The sequence below is a fragment of the Carettochelys insculpta genome, chromosome 11 (assembly GCF_033958435.1).
Source record: "Carettochelys insculpta isolate YL-2023 chromosome 11, ASM3395843v1, whole genome shotgun sequence".
Lineage (NCBI taxonomy): Eukaryota > Metazoa > Chordata > Testudines > Carettochelyidae > Carettochelys > Carettochelys insculpta.
The window spans coordinates 42,462,710-42,478,855 of NC_134147.1; the positions used below are offsets into that span (position 1 = coordinate 42,462,710).

Here is a 16,146-nt window from a genome sequence, read left to right on the forward strand (position 1 = left end):
ATTTATCAGTATTTGATTAAACAAACAAATTCAGTTTATCCAGTTATATATCCAAAAACACAAAATGAGGAAATTTTGGCTAGACCTGGGAACTCAGGTAGTATCTTTTATTGAACCATTTTTTTCTTGGTGAGGAAGATAAGCATTTGAGTATACACAAAGCTGCTCTTTAGATATGGGAAATGTCCTCTGAGTGTGCTAGCTGAACAGATTCTTCAGCATACATAGTTAACACATTTCAAGGGACCATTCTGGGTGCAATGGCCTATTACCCTCTCTCCAGTCATAGTGGGGGAAAATGGAGGGCAGGAGGAGTGGGTTGCATGTCCTTTGTCTTTATTCAGTCTTTATTCGCTTTTGGTGTCCAGCAAAATTATGAATTTAAGTTCCCAAGCTCCTCTTCAGAATGTGTTGTACAGGTTTCCTTTGAACATGAGGACAGAGAGGTCAGATAGAGAGTGATGGGGGTTGTTTCTTTTCTTTTCTTTTTTATTCTATTATTTTGTCTTTTATCATTTGCAGTACATTATATTGTATGTCTAATATTTTGGCTAATATATAGCATGGTCACAGTGTTTCCTCTAATTTTTTTCCATCCCAGGGCTGAATACATTTTGTTATGCGCACCAAGACATGCACAGCATAGAAACACAGGCTGGCAGCAGTGTGTGCTCTGGTAGTCAACTGTGCAGCACCTGAATCTCTTCTGGGTGGCTACCGAAGTGCTTTGCTTACAGGGAACCCTGGTTTCAAATGTTTTAGTATTTTAGTACAGTTTAACACAGAACAAAGGGGAATGGTTTAAAAGTTAGTAGTGGGTAGTTTGTAGTAAAACAAGCCCTAAGAACCTACAGTGGGAAATGGCCAGTGTAAACAGGGTTTGTGTAACCTTTCAAACAAATGAATTTAATGTAAGGATCCAGGCTGACAAAAGAAGGCACTTAACTCTCTTTATCACCCTGACACAATGTAAGGGCTGGGCATGCCACAGAAATAGCTGTGTGCGGCCCTTGTGCAGTAGGTGCGCCCAGACAATATGCGAGAGGGACAGTTTCACTTCCAGAGCCAGCCCTGGTCCCCAATTCAGGTGTGGGTCAAGCTGGCTCAATGTGGCACATTCCAGTTGTGGAGGGGCTCTGTGTGCAGGGATCCTGGTGTGGGGTGAAAGGGTTCAGTGTGGGGTCTCTGGGTGTGGGCAGCTTGGGGTGGTGGTGGTGGTCTGGATGCATAGTGGCTTGCTGTGAAGTTCTGGCATTGGAGGAGTGGGACTCTGCAGGTGAAGGTATTTGAGGGGGGCAGGAAGTGGGGTTTTTTGGGTGACATTTGAATGTGGGGGCTGAATGGAGGGAGGTTTGCATGCAGGGGGCCACTGTTTGGATGCAGAGGGAGTTACTTGATGGGGCACTGGTCACAGGAGGTATGTGGTTCAGCAGGAGGGTCCAGAACCTCAGCAGTGAATGACCTAGGTGCAAGGGTGGGGATCTGGGTCTTGGCGGATTGGCTCAATGGAAGTCTGGGTGTGCAAGGGGTGGGGTTTGGTGGGGAGGGCTGTGGACACAGGGGGCTCCAGCTCTGGAAGCAGAGAAGGCTTGGTAGTGCAGAGGTGTGGGTACAGGTGGCTCAGTAGGGGCATGGGAGCAAGAAGCATGGGAGAGCTGGAGGCATGGGGATTGGGTGTACAGGGAACAGCTTCCTCTAGCGTGACCCTTCCACCCCCCCCAGTTGAAGAATACTGCTGGCACTGACAGGAAGTGGGGAGGTGGAACTTCCTGCATCTGGGGAGGTTTCTGGGGGTGAATTAGTTCCCGTCCTTCCTGCTCCTTGCAACTTCTGTCTTCCCCTGTCTTCAGCATCAGGAGGACTAGCAGACGAGTCTGCTGCGTGGTAGGAAGCAATGGCTCAGATGTCCCAGGCCTGTCTCCCCATATCCGTGGGGGAGGCATGTATGATCACTTCTGCTCCTTCCTTTCATTTCCTCATAAATTTGTACAAGGAAGCAAAGAGATGTAAGGAGACATGAATTGTGTGTGCATGCGGTGATGCAGAATTCCCCCAGGAGTAAACCTTTATGTCTATGTACATGGTGATAATTATTAATTATATGGTCTTGTGATTTTTTTTTCCATAGAACCCATGTGTCTAGGTGTGTAAATATACAAAATTGGTGAAGACCCTTATAGGAAATCTAGATATATGATTAGTTATTTTGGGAAGATTTAAGTATGCAGTATTAGAGGTGAGCCTTAGCTTAGTTGATTTTATCAAGCTTAAAAAAATTTTATCACTGATGAAGTGTGTAGTAAGGGTTATGAAAGCAATTAATAACATCAGTGACAGGAGCAAGGTACTGGCTAATTTATCATTTTAGGTTTTAATGAGGCTTATAATTTAGTAATAAATATACAATGTATTCAAAAGTATGGAGTTATAAAAAGGATGATTTATCTGACTTATTTTGGGAGCCAGTCTGAAAATCAGAGGCAGTGGAAAACACTCGTGCAGAAAGATGGCTGTGCAAGAGATGGGAATGAGAAAAAGGTGGGAAGGGCAGAGAGGGGATTTTAAGCTTAAAAATTTAAAAAAAACTTGTTTAACATTCTCTGTGGACCTTTTAACATGCCAGGATGCTCGTTGTTGGTTTTGGTGTTGGGAAACCTATTAGATCTGTTTTGAAAATGTCTATGTATAAAGTCCCAACTTTGAACATTTACTCTTTCAAGGTTGAGAGTTTGTTCGGGGATGCAACTGCCACCCGGGGTTTGAGGGAGATGCAAAGGGCAAGGTGCTGCAGGGCTCCTCACGATGCAGTGGCTTTTTGTGTGGGGGTGTGAGACAGCAGTAGGCGTGTGTATCATCTGTGCTTCCCAGACACATTCTAACTAGCCTCTTTTCATGGCTATAAGGGAGGAAAGCTGCTTATCTCCTCTGCTATCTATGTGTAGCCCTTCCATTTTTCTGGTCATGCTGATTACATTCATTTCCATCTAGATTTCTTTGTATGACATTTATGTAGTGCTGATCAGGGTCAGGAGGTCCATAGTATGATAGGAAACTTTACTGTACGCTGTAGAAGGCTCAATTATCCTGCCTTGATTCTCTTTCATTACACTGTTGTTCTATTCCCATGCCATCGGTTGCTTGCATCTACTTTGCTGAATGGACTGATCTCATAACTATAGATATTTCTGAAGCAACTTGTGCAGCAAGATCTCATCCTGCACTGAACTTACACAGCACCACATGGATTTTTGGTTCACTGTCTTCTAGTTTCCACTGTGTAATCAGGCACCTTACTTGAGGGACTATAAATGGAACAAGGTGGTAGTGAATCGATCCCTATGCCTTTAAAACAGAGGCAGACATTAATTCTTTGAGTGCTCATGTATGTGTGCTCACCACATACACTGGTGCCAAAAGTCTTTCCCTCAGTGGTATCTGTACGGGAGCTGCTCTAATGACCCATGGAGTGGCACCACCATGGTGTGGAAAAAGGAGCATTATGCTTTTCCCGTCATCAGTTCCTTTTTGCCACCAGTGATGGTGCATCAGAATTGCTGAGTTCCGGACAATTTAACTTTGCTGTGAGAGCAGTTGTCTTGGTACGTGTCTTTCTCTCAGTAGCATTAGTTGTTAGTGGTATTTAACTTAGTTAGTGTCTCAGCTGGGATTTAGCCTAGGGGTGATGCGGCATAACTCCATCCCCAGTTTTTAAACCATGTTTAGAATGCAAGCACCCTATGCCAGTTAGCGACCTGCATACCAGCTGCCTGGGGTACTACAGTGAGGTGCTTAGATATGTGCCATATTTGCAAGTTATTCGAGGACGAAAGAGAGGGCCATGTCAGACTTGGCTTTCAATGTTGTGACCTCAGTGTGGGCAGTCTGTTGGTGCCATTGTCAGGTTGGCACTGTTCCCTCTCTGTCCTTGGCACGGAAAACAAAGATGCCAGTGAGGAGACACTCCTGACATCCCTCAAGAGGGAGGTAGGAGGAGATCCCAGAGTCATAGTGGATGGTTCATTAACCCCTTCTGGGAGCTGGGGGCCAGCTCAAGCAGAGTGCCCAAGCACTCTCCATCGCAGACAGGCGATGCCAGCTAGTAACAAAGGCCTTCAGCACATGGAGGAGCAGTCTACACCAGAGACCTTGCAGACGGCACGGCTTTGCTGGTGCCAGTGGTATCTATTCAGGTGGTAGCATGGTCTATGGGCAAACCTGTGTTTGGCCCAGTACGGGTTTCTCCATCCCAGCAGTCCCATTCCCCATTTAGGGTACCGTTCTGACAGCACTCCCCAGCGTGCAGCCTTCAGGCCTCGGAGGCAGGCTTCTCAAGAGCCCTTCTGTCCACAGGACTCCGAGTGCAGGAGGCACGGTTTGGCACAACATCCAACATACTGGACTACTTGCGGCAGCACAGGTGTAGTCTTCTGTCTAGGTGCGCACTTTACATGAGTTGATCCAAGGGATGCATGTCTTTTCCGATGATGAGATGGCAAGGTTCCTGTGAGGCCTCACAGTTCAGTCTGCACGTTTGGGACTCCATTCCACAGCGGCCTTTAAGTCTTCCAGTTCCTGCTCTGTTTCGCATATCCAGAAAAGTGTCCTTCCAGTGCCTGTGACATCAGTGATGTGGGTCTTGGAAATCAGAGCCATGACCTTAGGGCCGTCATACTGTCTTCTACAAGGACAAAGTCCAGTTGAGGCATCATCCAGCATTCCTAACGAAGGTAGTCTCTACCTGTAGCCAGACATGAACCCCCCATTTGGCCTTTTCTTCTTCTCCCCTCCACTGGGAGAGACAGAGAGAGAAATAAGCAGGGGAGACAGGTAGCCTTTGATGTCCTGGGAATGCAGGTGTGCTGTCTCGCCCAGCTTCTCTACTATACACAAAAACCAGACAGTGGGCTAGCTAATGGCCGCCCTTCTGGCTGATCTCAGTAATTGACACGCCTTGATCAATTCCCCAGGAAGGACGGGGAACCCCCGCCCATCGCCTCCAAAGGTGCCCAATTGTCCACAATTCACAGGTGCGAATTGAGCCTTGCACCTTCCCTGGGAAACCTGGGGTTCAAAAATATTCCTCCCAATTGGCCACTTGAGACCAGGAAGAAGCATACCTGACAAAAGGAGTATGTAGGGGCTTGGCAGACCACCCCCGCCTTGAGTTTTCAATCACCTACACCTGCTGGCCAGGTCTGGAATTAACTCCCGAGACTCGGGACGCCTGGTTCGTAGCTACTTCTTCCCGAGAGATTGAGAGAGAGATTCTGGGTCACACCAGATCTAGGAGGCAGGGGTAAGAATTACACCTGTATTACACTTCTTTCCTATAGGAATTGAGGGAAAGACTCTGGTTCCACCGAGTCTAAAAGGCAGGGGTGAAAATCACACCTGCAACTTGCCTTTCTTGTGTACACATTAATTGTATTAGTTTAAGCTAGCTAGTTTGTCTAAAACTTTTCTTAAGTTAAATTGTGTTGTTTCCCCTTTAAAAACCATGAGTACTAACTTGTACTTTAATAATTTGTCTTCATTAAATTGTTTCTATCTTTGTATAAATAAAAAGTAACTGTTAAAGCCTCTCTAAGTGTAATTTTCCTCTTGCTGCTGTACCCGAACTAAACACAAACCAAAGAACCCAGCCTGCCCTGGCTGCTTAGTGTAGCTGCTGGTGCGGCATCACCCCCTTTGCCCCATCGGGCCTTTAGCTGGCACCTGGGCATCGGCTCACACTACCTTCCATGTTAATCAGAATATATTCATACAAGTGTTCTGCCCCAAACCTCATGTCAGTGGAAGAGAGGCAGCGTCATTTGCTGGACATGAGAGAGCCTTTGGTGTTCTACCTGCAGTGGACCAAGCCTTTCTACAGATTGATTCAGCTCTTTGTCGCTATGGCCGATTAAAATGAAGGGTCTGCCTGTCTGTTCAAGGGCTTTTGAACTGGATCAGCTTGTGTATTCACTCTTACTGTGAGCTCGCAAATGTCCCTTGGCTTCCATTTGCCAGATGTCACTCATCTAGGGCTCAAGCCTCATTGGCAGCCTTTTTTAGGGTCCAGTCCAGGACAACTGTAGAGCCTCAATGTTGTCTGCAGTTCACACCTTCACATCCCACTATGCCACTACTTAGCTAGCCAGAGATGTTGCTGGTTATGGTGGAGATGTGCCTTCAACTCCAACCCACTTCCAGGGGTACTGCTTGCCGCCACCTGTGGTGGAATGGACACTTGAAGTATTCTGCAAGGTGCGTTGTTCATGTCTGTTCCAGATCCTTCCCCACTGTCAGAGTTTCCTGTGAGAAGGTAGTGAGGGTTGGGGTAGCACATGGCATCCCTTATACTGTGCCATGAAAGTGCTGCTCCCCTGCAGATACTGCTGAGGGAAAAACTTCTGGCCCTGTCATAAGTGGTGAGTGCACACACACCTACTTTGGAGTGGGCATGAGCAGCACATCTCAAAGAACATCATTTATGGAAAGGTAGCTGTGAGATAAGTAAGTAGTGTTATCACTGGTTTACAGATAGAGGTGAGAGACAGATGAGGTGTCTTGTTGAATGTCAAAAGTGCAGTCAGGATTTGGTATCAGAAGCTCCTAGTTCCCAGTCTCATACTCTAACCACACGTCATAGGATTCCTTATTAAAGTAGCTTTGAAGATCTTTGGTTTAGAATTGTTCTTGGGCCTGGTATTTGACCAAGCACATGATACCTATTGTTATGTGACAACAACTACCCATCCCACCATATGTTTTTTGTACCATGGCTTATTTTTCAATAAGTGACAGCAAATTTGAATGCATTTGTTAACCTTTTTAATTTAATGCCATATAATCCTATCAACGGTAATGTAAAGTTACCACACTCTGTAACAGGTGATATCACATTTCTCAAAGCATTGTTTTGTGATCAAGAATCTAGTAGTTAAATATACACAGCAGTGGGCTGAAAACAAGCTGTTCATATTTGCTGCAGGCAGTTTCAAGGGACTGGAATAATCATAGTTCCCCCACAAAGCAGGTCCAATTTTATTAATTCAAAATAGGCTTTCATTATAGCACTGAGCCTATTTCAATTTCAAGGTGTAGAACTGCAATTTGTATTCACAATACTATTAGAAAAGAGGGAGACATAATGCAGAGTGCAATAGAAAGGATTTTTGTCCCTTAAAGCATCATGTTCCATTTTGAAATGGTAAAATGTTAAAGTTTGTCTTAAAACTTTTTTATCTAAATCTAGATACAATAAATTTTTTGGACTGTACTTAGGTCTTTCTACAATTGTCCTTTTAAAGTCATGGGAATTTTGCCTGAGGCTTTGTCTAGATTCAAAAATTAGCTCTAATGGGGGAAAACCCCACACCCCTGATTTGTATAGTTATTCCACTTTAATCCCCAATACAGATGAAGTGATGTTGATGGAAAAAAAGTTCTGTCAGCATTCAGGTAGGTTGCTCCTCCTGCAATGACAGAAAAACCTCTTCCATTGGAGTAGGCTGCATCTCTGCTACAGATTTCTGATAACATAGTTATGTCAACATAGCTGTGTCAGTATGGTTTTCATAATGTAGACACAGTCTAAAGAAGGACTAGAATCTTTGATCCTCAGCTCTGACAAATGCACTAGAAACTGGGTGGATTTTGTTGATACAAATGTGTGAATATTTTGAATGTGTTCCTTTCCAAAACCAAGAAAGGCAAATTGACATCAAAATTTCAGAAATAACATTTTCCATTAAAGGTTGAACCTCTCTAGTCCAACACTTTCTTCTCCTCTATCATCCATAATCTGGCATGATTTTAGTGAGCTGGATGACCACTTATGGGTGTGGCCAAGTTTCACATGGTCCCATAAAGTTTGTTTCCAGCCACGAGTCCTGGCTGTCAGTTTGCTGTGCTGTTGTTTAGCTGCAATTTACCCCTGAATGTCTTCTGAGAGCCCAGTAAACAGTGGAAGTGTTAGAAATGCTGCTAGGCTATATTGACCTTCCACAGTCTGGCAAATTCTCTTGTTTGGCACTGGTCAGGTCTTGAGGGTGCTGGACTAGAGAGGTTCAGCCTGTGGTGTAAAGTGAAAAACAAAAATAAAAGTTAGTGAAAACATTTTGTAGTCTTAAATTTATTCACCTGATAGTTAAGAACAGATGTTGTCATCAGAAGCATTTCCTTATTCTGGGTGGAACAGTTTGGGCTTGTTTACTGCTGAATTAGTGACAAAACCTATGCACTTTGAATGAGCAGTCTGACGTTTTTGTAGCTGTAAAGAAACACTTAATTTCACACAAAGACTTATCGGCCAATATACAGAAATAGAAATTGACTGAGAGACCTTCGCTGTAAAGTGAAGTGCTGTTAAAAGTGCTTCGTTATAATGTGGCGTAGAACATGCTTTTATCTATTGGCATGTCACTTTATTTATTGTGGTAGGCCCTTTTCAATTCTTATATATTTATAACTGCACAAATTTGTGCAGCTACAATTGCTTGTAGCTTTGTGAAAATAGTTTGGATAACTGAATAGATCCATTATAATGTTGTTGCCTGATATTTCCATGCAAAATCTATTAGAATCTATGCTGCTTTTATAAGTTATCCTATGAGTAGAGTTAAATCACTTTATATATTCTGACTAAAATTACATTTTCGTATGGGATAGTCTTTCCTAATGTAATCTGGGAATTCAGGCAGGACATAACATAAAAACAAATAAATTTGTGTGAGCTTTTTCTAGAAATCAGATCTTTAAATAGAATAGAAATGGTGACATTAAGTAGTGAATCAACTTTGTAAATACTGAATGATCAAGCCTAGTTACTGTAAAATAAGATTTGGCTAGTTTACCTCATTTTTCAGAGCTTGGGCAAATAACTATTGAATTAAATTACTTCATGTTGGTTTCCCTAGGGCGAGAAGAACCTGCTATACTGTGTTCTGCTGAGCTGGTGTATTGATTAGTACTTCAGGTCTAACCTTTACATAGTTACTCTTACATTTTAGTGCACTTATTTACGTCTTTGATAGTTCTCTTTGTGCAGTTATTTTATTGCCCAGATATTCCTCTGGCGGACTTTAAAATATAGGCATTTAATTGAGCTTGCTTACATTGTTATAGTCAAATGAAAATAATTAGTTCGTTGTATAACATGCAAGCTATGAGTGAAATTGACTTGGTGGCTTTAAGACCTGTGGTGCAAAGGGTAATGATTAAATGCATAATTGACAGCAGTTGTCCTGGGAAATGAAGAGCTTTCATTGTCTGGATGGCTAGTGACTAAAACCAATCTAATTAAATACTTGTCGTGTCCATTACCAGTGCCAGCTTAATTTTTTTCTTGCCATAGTAGCCATATTATTTTAGGTTTTGCTATTGTGGGTTGGAAAAAAGATTTATAGTTTATTCATCTTTATAATTTGTATGTTTAGAGAATACTGATACAGAACTTCTTATTGCATGTAAATTTCCTTGTTATCTGGCTTGCAGAGGCATGAATAATAGGAGAGCTGGGAACATGAATATGTTGAAATGCATGAAGTAATTTCAAGGAGAATGCTTTTAAGGTTCAGAACGATAACATGCTAATAACGATGCTCAGCTGTAGTGGCTAGCACAGAGACAACCAAAAGGCCTATAAGGCTGTCTAAGTCTCTCCATCAGCGGCCAGACACTGCCCCAGGTTTTACCCCGCAACCTGTGTCGATGTCAACGGGACCTAGTCCAGTGGGGTTGTACAGGGTGCGTGACTGAGCTGCGCTGTTCCCAGGAAAGGATGACAGACCAAGGATCAACTGTCCACAAAGAATTGTATTTAACAAGAGCCGGTTTCTATTTATTTTATAATGCTTTCCCTTTATATTTGAACCTATTTATACTTGTTTGTATCGTTTACTTTATTTAGTCTAAGAATACAACTATTATTTCCCTGTCCCCTGAGCCCAGCACAGGATTAGATATATAAAAGACTAATAGCCTTTAATGTACTGTGTACAATTAATTCTATTCTAAACCCCCTAAACTTACTTTGCATCCAAAGGGGTACACAACAAGGTGTTCTTCCTCGTGTGCTGTAAGGGAAAAAGATTAGAACTGTATACCGGTATTACTTTCTATTATATGAATATACGTTTATGTCTATATCTTATATGTATATTTATTTATGTGTAAGTGTACTATTTATATGTATATTATTTCATTCTATATTTCTTTATGTATATGCCAGGTTATTTAGACTGGAAACGGGCTTCTAGTATTTGTATAAGGTGTTTTAATCTAAAAGGACTACAGCGTAATTGAAACTTGTATAAGGTCCTAATGCACAGCCCCCCTAAGACTGCTTATGGCGCCTCCGAAGAGGCCTTTACTACAATGTCTCAGGTGTGTGCACCAACTACGCTGTATTCCCTCTACCTACAGCACACCAATGCTCTTCCTTCCTTATTCAAAGGATGAGGGCGTTCTACCCCAGGCCCAGCCTCCTAGGGGAACAAGAGGTTTTTTAATATGCGTTAGTGAAGTAACTCTGCTGGCCAGGCAGGGGACTTCCAAAAGTAGCGTTCAGGTCTAAGCCGTTTATGCGCCACTACCTAAGGACTTAATGTTTAAAAAGTAGCATGCAGGTCTCTATGCCGTTTATGCACTACTTAATATTTACAGGATCTGTGTGTCCTATGGCTGCCTCAGGTCTTATTGACGATGCCCGAGATCTTACTACCCTGCAGGGATTTTAATGGGGTTTTCCCTCTAATGGGTTATCCCCTTAATTATCTTTGTACATGTATTTGTATGTCTGAGTAAATTGGGGTTTTCCTCATTACGGGTTATCCCCTAATACGTCAACCTCAACACAGGTGAGCTCTACCTGGAAGAGGGAGATACAGTTCTAAATCCCTATTAAAAGCTATTGTCTGTATTAATCTTCTATTATGAATGTACAAGATACAAAGGCTAGGTCTGTTACGACCGCCTCCTGTGCTTCACAAACAGAACCCAGGGAACCAGGGTTACAAAATTTAAGGCGCCTATTCAAACAGGATTTATACTTCTGGATCTACCCTGCATGTAACAACAACAAGGTATCACTACGAATAATGTCACTAATAACAATATAATTGACAAAACAAAGAATATTATAGTTAATTCCATTGCATTTAACTAATTAACTAATCAACCTAATATCCCTAAAGGTGTGTGGAGGCTCGATGTTAAATACCTGTCCCTCCTGCTCTGTCTTTCCGGGCGCCGGGCCCGAGGGTCTCCGCTGGAGCTAGGAAGTGAAGCCCTCACGGCGCGCTTTTCTGGCAGCCGCGGCAGGCAGACAGGAAAGACAGGGAAAAGAAGAGGTGGCCAGGGGAAAAGGCCAGCGTGGTAAACAAAAACCCCTGGCAGTAAAGAAGCAGCAGCGGCTCCGCCGCCGGCCAACAGAGGCCGCCGGTGAGCCTGCCTCAGGTAAAGTTCTGAGGGCTTACAGTGAATTCAGTTCAGTCACTGGATGATCCTCTTGCCAGGAGCTCTTCAAAAAGGCTTCGTAGCTGGAGCTCTTCGCAAAGGGCTTCTGCATCCCGCGTCGGCTGGGGCGCGTCGATTGACACGGCGGTCCGCTTCAGCTCTCCGCGTCGAACCTTCAGCTACCGGCAATGTCCAGCTCTGAACTCTGTCCTTTTTAGGTCTTCTGTCCGCTTCCTCTTCCGCCGGTGTCCTCCGGCGGACTGAGGTGGCCGGGGCTGGGCTCCAGAATTTATAGAGCCAGGGTGGACCTGTTTGAACACTCGCAGGTGTCAGGTCCGCACCTGCGTTGCCCCGGCAACCAGGATGCACATTCCGTATGCATATTCATGAGCATCTTAGTTGATCCAATCCGTGCATCAGAATTTGAACCTATGCTCATGAATATTTAATCAACTAATGCATATTTATGAGTAATGGGTAACCCTAACGGTTACTACCTATACTTTACTTTATACCTGTGTTACCTATGCCTTTTAACTCTAATTTTAAAAATAAATCTTTTTATATTTTAATTTCTTTTCTAAGCGGATTAATGAGGAATACTGTTAGACTAATAAAAACACAACTTTTGGCCTAAAAATGCTTAATACCTCGAGGCTATCTGGTGAAGGGTAGTGGAAGGCACACACACAAACCTCACAGCCCATGGCCAGGGACATGTTCTCTAAAGAGGAATTTACAACAGCTAAATGTTAGTGGATGGAGAAGTGTGGTGATTTTGTCTTGAGAATCCTGAAAATTAGATGTTCTCTGGAGAGCTATTTTTACTAGCCATGTGGAAAAACTTGTGGTTTGGTCTTAATATTAAAATGTAGTGTTTATTTTTCATGGGTGGTATTTGTTCCAACCTAAATGTAGACTCTAGACCTAAAGCTGGAGCTTGACATTAGAAAGATGAAATGATATTTGGGTCGTCATTGCCAGAAATCATTTCCCAACCAACACTCTGTGTAGCCACCTCTGAAAAATATTTATTTGTAATAGTAGCTTAAAATTTGAGTGTTTTGTGTATTTATACTTGTGGTCAAATATGTAGTTAAATAGTTATATTATCAACAATTATGACTGAGCAAATGCCACATTTTCTTGCATGCATGAACACAAAATATTCATTAATTCATTAATCATAAATGACTTTATCCGGCTCCCAGTGAAGTTGAAGCCTTCCATTAACTTCAGTGGGAATTGCATCAGCTTCCATACGAACAAAACATGAAAGTTTTAAATATCAGTATTTTCCAAACATTTTGAAGCTTCAGCTCAGGGGTCAGCAACCTTTCCGAGGTGGAGTGCCGAAATTTGTCGTTTGGAACTCTGTGTGTGATCTGAGATACTTGCTAAAGTCACCGATAGTCCTATTTACAACAGCTTCATTAGTAAAGATGCAGAACTTTGCAGTTTAGATGGTAATTGGTGGCAATAGCTGGTCTTTTGTTAATGCACAGGTGGCCTGGCTTTGAGCAAGCTCCTGGCTGCATGGGGGATGGAGGGGCAGGGCTGAACTCCCTCCTCGCATGCTGATGAAAATCATCTCACATGCCACTCTTGGCACCTGTGCCAGGGGTTGCTGACCCCAGATTTAGCTAGTGTAGAATCCAGTATCTTTCGGCTTGTCTTATTAGATGATGAGTTTAATTTTTAGAGCTGTAAATCAGAAGTGGGGAACCTGTGGCTTGAGGGCTGGATCCAACCTATGGTTTCCCTTAATCTGGCTCATGAGACTTGTGGCTCTCCCGCCCAGTGATGGGGAGCCCCAAGACTCGGCCTGTGGGTTAAATTCTGTCTGTGAGTTCTTCCTGGCAGGATTCAGCTCTGCATACTTCAGAGGAGCACTCTCTATGAGCACTGCCCCCTGTTCCTCCCATTGGCTGGGAATGATGGCCAATGGAAACAGTCGGTGGGTGGGGCAGGCGATACCTGCAGAGACCAAGTGCCTCACTGCAGTGTGCAGAGCCGCACAGAGCCACTTGTGCTCCCCCAGGACCTGTGGTGCCCCAATCTCCTGCCCCCTTCTGCACTCCCCTCGTGCCCAGACTCTGTAACCTGCTTGTGCACCCTCCCTCCCAGTCCCCACACTTGCACCCCCACCTATTCCTGCACCCTACATCCCACCCAGACTCTGCACCCCTACCCCCAGCGTACTCCCCAGCAGCCCCCTTCCACAAACTGAGGCCATCATTTTTGGCTCCAGCCCAGAGTCTCACCTTGGGTCCCCATATGGTAATCTGATACTGGGGGAGGGTCCTCAGCACCTTGCCCCCCTGCCCCACCCCTTCTGGATCAAGGGGCTGGAACTTGGAGGGAGTGAGGTGTATGTCTTTTTTTTTTTTTTTCCTCCTGCTTCTCAGTTGGAGGCCACGTGTCTGAGGATGTTTTTCCTCAGCTTCTCGCTTGAGATGTGTTGGGTCTTTTTTTCTTTTTCTTCTTTTTCTTGTTGCTTCTCACTTGTGTGTGGCCTTCTGATTTCTTTTTTCCTCTCCTGTGAGTCAGTGGCCCTTGACCCAGAAAAGGTTACCCGCCCCAGTTCCAAATGGTATGGATACAGACTGTAAGTGAATTCACCTTTATGTGCTGCCATGGCAGGTGATGGCAGCTGAAAGGTTTGAATGTCCTTTGGTTGAAAAAGGAAGTTGGAAGGGATAGGATATTCTTTGGGCAATCGGAGTAATTTGTGGTGTCTCAGATCTGAACCTTGCTTCCTTCTTGAGTGTGTTGTAGCTCATCTGTGAGCAGTCCACTTATCCAGGCTGATGAGAAGGGAGCAGTTTTAGGAGAATGCACGGCATCTCCACTGAAACCTCGTACCTTCAAAGTCCTCTTAGGCTCATTGAGTAAATTCCTCCCCCTTAATTATAAGAATTTAACATTCATGTTGTATTAGTGACTAAAGATCCCCACCATGCAGGACTCCATTTTATTGTGCACTGTGCAGACCCATTAAACCAGAATCCCTGTCTCAGAAGTTTACAGGCTAGAAGAGAAGACATAACAAGTGGGTGAGAGAAACATACTCCCAGTTTGGAAGTCTCAGACCTCCTTCCCCGAGAATTTGTACCTTCCTTACCTGCCAAGAAGTCCAGAGTTGCCCCTCCCTCACAACTCCCCCCATCAGACATCAGCCGCCCTCTGAACCCCCCAGCCAGTTGCCTCAGTGCATGGTGATGAGGCTAGAAAATAACAAGACAAGACTGGTGGTTATTCCCTGTGCACATAGCAACCCATAGGGGAGCAGCTGTTACACCCTGGGTATGATGCTGCTAGGGCAGGATTGTTTCCCTGTGCTGGGGCTTGTATGGGAAGCAGAGGGAGGTGAGAGAAGCTGCTTCTCTGTACAAGGCCCCAGTGAGGCTGGAATAGCCATTCACCTCTGCTCAGGGTGTTTTCTGGAAGGTTAACGTCCCTCAGGGCTGAAGAGGGTGCACCATGCCCCAGAACTATGGTGGTTTTGGTACACGGGTCGGGGAAACCTGTAGAAATTCTGCATCCCTTGTGCACAGCTGGATCTTCCCTACTCCAGTGAAGTGGCAAGCTTGTAGGAAAAGGGCATTGGCTTGAGAGAAGCAAGTCTCTCATGTGGGGCTAGCAGCTACTACTATAGACAAGGGACTGATGTACCAGCTGCTCCATATCCAGCCTTCACTTGGAGACTGGATTCTTCTTTGCATACCATACCCACACGCCTGCTCTTTGGGCTTCAGTTGAGGCTGAAATTTACTCTCTCTGACATTTCCTGCTAGCATGTACATGTGACCATTCAAAGGATGTATGTTCTTGTCAATTGTATTGAAAACATTTCTAAAAACTGGGCAACCAAACTCTGCAAATTGTGTGGATTATTATGCAGCTTGTGCGTGATTAATGACACTGCTTTGTGTAAATACCAGCGTATTTATTCAGCTAATGGCTGTTCTTTTAACCTACTTCAATCACTTTTGGTGTGTTGGATTATGAACAAAACTGACTTCTTTTTAAGACTATCCATCAGTTTTGAATATTTGTGTTTTTAAATATGTTCTACTCGTACTATAAGACTTGCTTTTTCAAGTAGGTCGATGGTTGCTTTGACTCAATCCGTGACATTTAGTTGGACAAAAGTATATATTTGTTCTCTTTCAGAGGCAACAGAAATTGTCCTAAAGGCTCAAATCCTAGCTGGAGGGAGAGGAAAAGGTGTTTTCAACAGTGGACTGAAAGGAGGGGTACATCTAACTAAAGAGTAAGTGTGTAAAATTTGAAAACACATAAGGAATACGCTACTGATAGTATTGAGGCTTTGGCAATTGCTGTTTTATCTGATGAAAATGTTCTTAATACAGGTTAAAAATGACTTTCCCCCTTGTTTTGTAGCCCTAAAGTTGTGGGGCAGCTTGCTGAACAGATGATTGGGTACAATCTTGCAACAAAGCAAACTCCCAAGGATGGAGTTAAAGTTAAAAAGGTAAGATTTTCTTTTCTGCATCAAAAATGGAAGATTATGTACAGTTACAACTGTAAACTAATGTGCTGCAATGCATGACATGATGTTTTCCATTCCTTTTTAATATAAATCCCCAATTAATTGCATCCAATTAAAGTGACAAATGTCCCAATTAATGTGCTTCCCCTTAAATATTTGTTCGCCACTAAATAATCTGAAATTGGCCAAGA

The 16,146-nt window shown here is 43.7% G+C and overlaps 1 protein-coding gene across 1 annotated transcript in view; it reads left to right on the forward strand.

The window, feature by feature from the left end:
- SUCLG2 (succinate-CoA ligase GDP-forming subunit beta) overlaps positions 1–16,146 on the forward strand; it is a 228,037-nt gene that overhangs the window by 93,692 nt on the left and 118,199 nt on the right. Inside the window, exons 3-4 of the mRNA XM_075005590.1 lie at positions 15,616–15,715; positions 15,847–15,937. Of these exons, the coding sequence (XP_074861691.1) occupies positions 15,616–15,715; positions 15,847–15,937 (191 nt within the window). The remainder of the gene's footprint in view (positions 1–15,615; positions 15,716–15,846; positions 15,938–16,146) is intronic.